Source organism: Diachasma alloeum, unplaced genomic scaffold (assembly GCF_001412515.2).
Source record: "Diachasma alloeum isolate Michigan unplaced genomic scaffold, Dall2.0 Dall_scaffold_00392, whole genome shotgun sequence".
NCBI classification, from domain to species: domain Eukaryota; kingdom Metazoa; phylum Arthropoda; class Insecta; order Hymenoptera; family Braconidae; genus Diachasma; species Diachasma alloeum.
In genome coordinates this window covers 26,804-30,334 of record NW_021680531.1, presented here as the reverse complement: position 1 = coordinate 30,334, position 3,531 = coordinate 26,804, and the positions used below count along the sequence as shown (strand labels likewise).

General features: G+C 48.5%; 1 protein-coding gene across 1 annotated transcript; it reads right to left on the bottom strand.

Moving 5' to 3' along the window:
• Positions 1–1,247: 1,247 nt before the first annotated feature.
• On the bottom strand, positions 1,248–2,612 carry LOC107041912. The gene is made up of 2 exons (XM_015262728.1): positions 2,042–2,612; positions 1,248–1,927 (listed from the first exon to the last, which is right to left on the bottom strand). The coding sequence occupies exons 1-2, from the start codon at positions 2,610–2,612 to the stop codon at positions 1,248–1,250; spliced, it is 1,251 nt and encodes a 416-aa protein (XP_015118214.1).
• Positions 2,613–3,531: the final 919 nt, after the last annotated feature.

The following is a 3,531-nucleotide window of genomic DNA, read 5'->3' as shown; positions in this document are numbered from 1 at the left end:
CTGGTTTTTCTCGAGGGCTTCCAGCTCCTCGGCTATTGCTGTCTTCCACTGGGAAGCCTCGTTGCTCTTCTCTGCATCCTGATAAGTGAGGGGTTCCTCCTGATGCGCCATTAGTGCTATCATAGCCTGGTCTTGATCCGGTCCGAGGTGATTCTGGGGGCTTTCAGGGGTTTCTCCGATGCTTTCTCTCTGTGTCATCTCGTATTTCTCAAGATCGATGATGATTGAGTCATCCACTGGCGAGGCATCAATGAAGTCATCGTCTTCCTCAGAAATGTCCATCTGATCCTCAGCCAGTTCATCTTCCTTGACCTGATTTGTTTCGTCACCTGTGTCGCCTTCATCAGAGTCATCACCCATTGGCCAACCCCATCGTATTGGTTTTTCTGCAGTTGGTTCAATGGGTTTGTCTTCGTTGAATATTACATGGCAGTGTACTTCCACCTTCCTGGTGTCAGGTATCCATACCCTGTATCCCTTGACATCCTCATCGTACCCGACTAGTATTCCCCTGGTTGCCCTCGTCCCGAACTTGCCGTGTCTCTTCTGCTTAGGAGTGTGAATGAACATTTCACTCCCAAATCCTCTGAACATCTTGAGGTCTGGCTCCTTGTTGTGCTATAGCTCGTATGGGGTTTTTCCTTTCACACTGCTCGTCCCTGTTCGATTGAGTATGAACACAGCAGCATTGATTGCCTCTGCTCAGAGGTACTTAGGCAGTTGGGTAGCTGCCAGCATCGTCCGTGCTGCCTCCATTACTGTCATATTCTCACGTTCAATGCGTCCATTCTGTTCAGGGACGTAGGCCACCGATCTCTGGTGTTTAATCCCCCTTTCATCGAGGATTTCCTTCCCGTCGCATTCATGAATTCCAATCCGTTGTCCGTGCGGAAAATTTTCACCGACTCATCGGTTTCTTTCTCCATTCTCATTAAGAAGTGTCGGAGGTTCCCAGGAACTTCACTCTTTGCTGCCATGAAATACACCGTCCTGCAGTGTGAATAGTCGTCCTTCAACAACACGAAGTACTCTGCTCTTCCCAGGGACTTTGTCTCTACCTTTCCGCAGGCGTCAGCGTGTATTATTTGCCCAACTCTACTGGTTTGGTTTCTCATAGGCGGGTGAGGTAGACGGTGAATTTTGCCTTCTGCACACGGTTTGCAAAATTCCTTCTCTCCCACTGTTTTTATGCCCTTTCTCCTGAGCAGCTTCGTGATGTGGTGGAAGTTCTGGTGCGCAAGGCGCTTCTACCAGATCTTGAGCGAAGATATCAGCGCTTTTGGCTCCCTTGGCTTGCCCCCTGATGTCACAGCTTCTTGTGAGCACACCGTCCTAAACTTCATGGACATGGCCTCACGCTCTCCAACTGCCACTGTCTCTCCATTTTTCTTGAACCAAGCACCTGTGCTTGTGGCTACGTATACGAGACCCTTGTCAGTTGCGGCTGCTGTTGAAAACAAGTTGAATTTGAGCTCTGGCACCAACAGAACGTCATGTATGTGCTTCTCTACCCATTCCTTTCCATCAAAGGCCAGAACGTTAATGTTTCCTCTGCCAGCTCCTATGATGATTTTCCCATCACCAATCACGATTTGTTCAGGGCAGTCTAGGGGCTCCAAGTTGACGAAGCACTCTTCTCTAGGTAACATGTGACTCGACGCTGCTGAGTCCAGATACCAGTCCTCAGTTGAACTGTTCGATGTGGGTAACGTGGATAGTACGTGAGTCATCAGGGCTCCTCCATGGGTTTTGGGCGTCTTCGAGTCCTCCTCGTAGTGTTGGGAGAGGTGTTTCAGTTTCTCGCGACACTCATACTCCCAGTGACCTTGTTTGTGGCAATAATTGCACTCTCCAGGCTTTTTCCCATGACCTTGCCCCTTTTTCTTCCAACGTGACTTTTCGCCGCTGCTCGCGTCCTGTTTTGCTGCTAGAGTTTAAGTTTTTGCACCTTTTGTCTTGGTAATAAGTCCACTGGGGTTGGTCTGAGCCTCTTGATGCGCAAACCTGGCCTCCTCCGCACTCAACCTTGCTTTCAGGTTACTCAGTGTTCGATCTGACATGGCAGTGGACTCCCAGGCTGAATAAAAATGATTCAAGGTGGGTGGCGGTGTCAACAGAATTTTTGTCATAATCGTGCAATCTGAAACTGTCTCACCCAGAGGCTTGAGTTTATGAGCGACGCTCTGTACCTTGGAGACGTGTTCTGCGATGTCATCCCTGGGATCCTTGGATAGCACGAACCACTCCTGCTGGAGCATGTGGACTGCAGTCTCTGTTTTGCTTGCGTAGACCTCGTTCAGAGCATCCCACATCTCCTTGGCAGACGTGCAGGTCATCACGTGGTGCATCGTCGTCTCGTTCAGGCAGTTTACGATGAGGCGTTGTGCTTTTCCCTCTATTTTCTCCCACTGCTTCAGCTTCAGTGCGAAGGCAGCTTGCTCTGATGGTGTCGGGGGTGGATCAGTCACAATCGCAGGTTTCGGATTTTCCCCTTGGACAATACCGTACCCCTCAATTGCCATGAGTTGGATTCTCATCTGGAACCTCCATACGGGCCGGTTCTCTGCCCCTCGTAACTTTATGTACCTCTGTTCTTCACGTTCTTCCTCCATCTTTGGGTCTTCTGCACTATTGCACATAGGCGGCTAACCTCAAAATTTGGCTGAACGTTTTCACTTAATTTTGCTGAATTTGTTTTTAAGAAATTCCAAAACATTTCTCTTTAATAATCCCTAGATATCACCCCTGGGCCCATAACCTGGTAATTTATGGCAGGGAATCTAGGATCATTAACTAATATTTGGATTATAATAATTCGTATATTGTTACATCTGAATGTGATAATATAGGGTAACGTAAAAACGATAATGAAGATAGTAATGATAGAGTGACGGAATAGGTTAGGAAATCTGTCACAATAGGTCGATAGCACAGGTCCCTAATGATGTCACAGTGGATGAGGAAGTGTTCTCCATTTAACATACTCATATCACGACAATAAACTAATTACTAGTTTGCAACCGTTGCCTCGCGTAGTTGATTCGTTACCTTCGCGATCCAACACCACCTCGAATCCTACATTGGTTCTGATACCGGGAAACTGTGTGAGAGGCAGTTTCTCACTCAACAGCAAAGGAAAGCGCGAGTGCAACAAGTGAAACGAGTGCGCGTGCCTTTAGCCGGGAAGAGTCTAGCTTTGTTCAGCGTGTTAAATAAATAGTTTCGGTCACCAAACGCGTTCGCTAAAAACCCCCGCGCCGCAGCAACTCGTCAGTGTATATTGTGAGGTATTTTTCCAAGCGCGTCTGCGGGATTCAGACGCGTGGTTCTTCACGAACTTTCAGCGACCCTTTTGGACTCTCTCGACCCGGAATTAGAACGACGGGAATAACGAGAGGAGACAAAATGCCAAAAAGGGCGCCAGTCCTTTTAACCGCCACAGGACAAGGTCATACCGTTGAGCCGCGTTCCACGACTAGCTCAGATAACCGCGGAGGCGTGTGGGAACAGGCTACAATGAGCGGAACTCAA

Bases quoted from the DNA above. Each gene is read 5' to 3' on its own strand.
- LOC107041912 (XM_015262728.1), bottom strand. From the start codon at position 2,612: ATGGAGGAAGAACGTGAAGAACAGAGGTACATAAAGTTACGAGGGGCA. The intron at 1,928-2,041 runs GTAACCTGAAAG...CTTAAACTCTAG, and splicing joins CATGTCAGATCGAACACTGA to CAGCAAAACAGGACGCGAGC.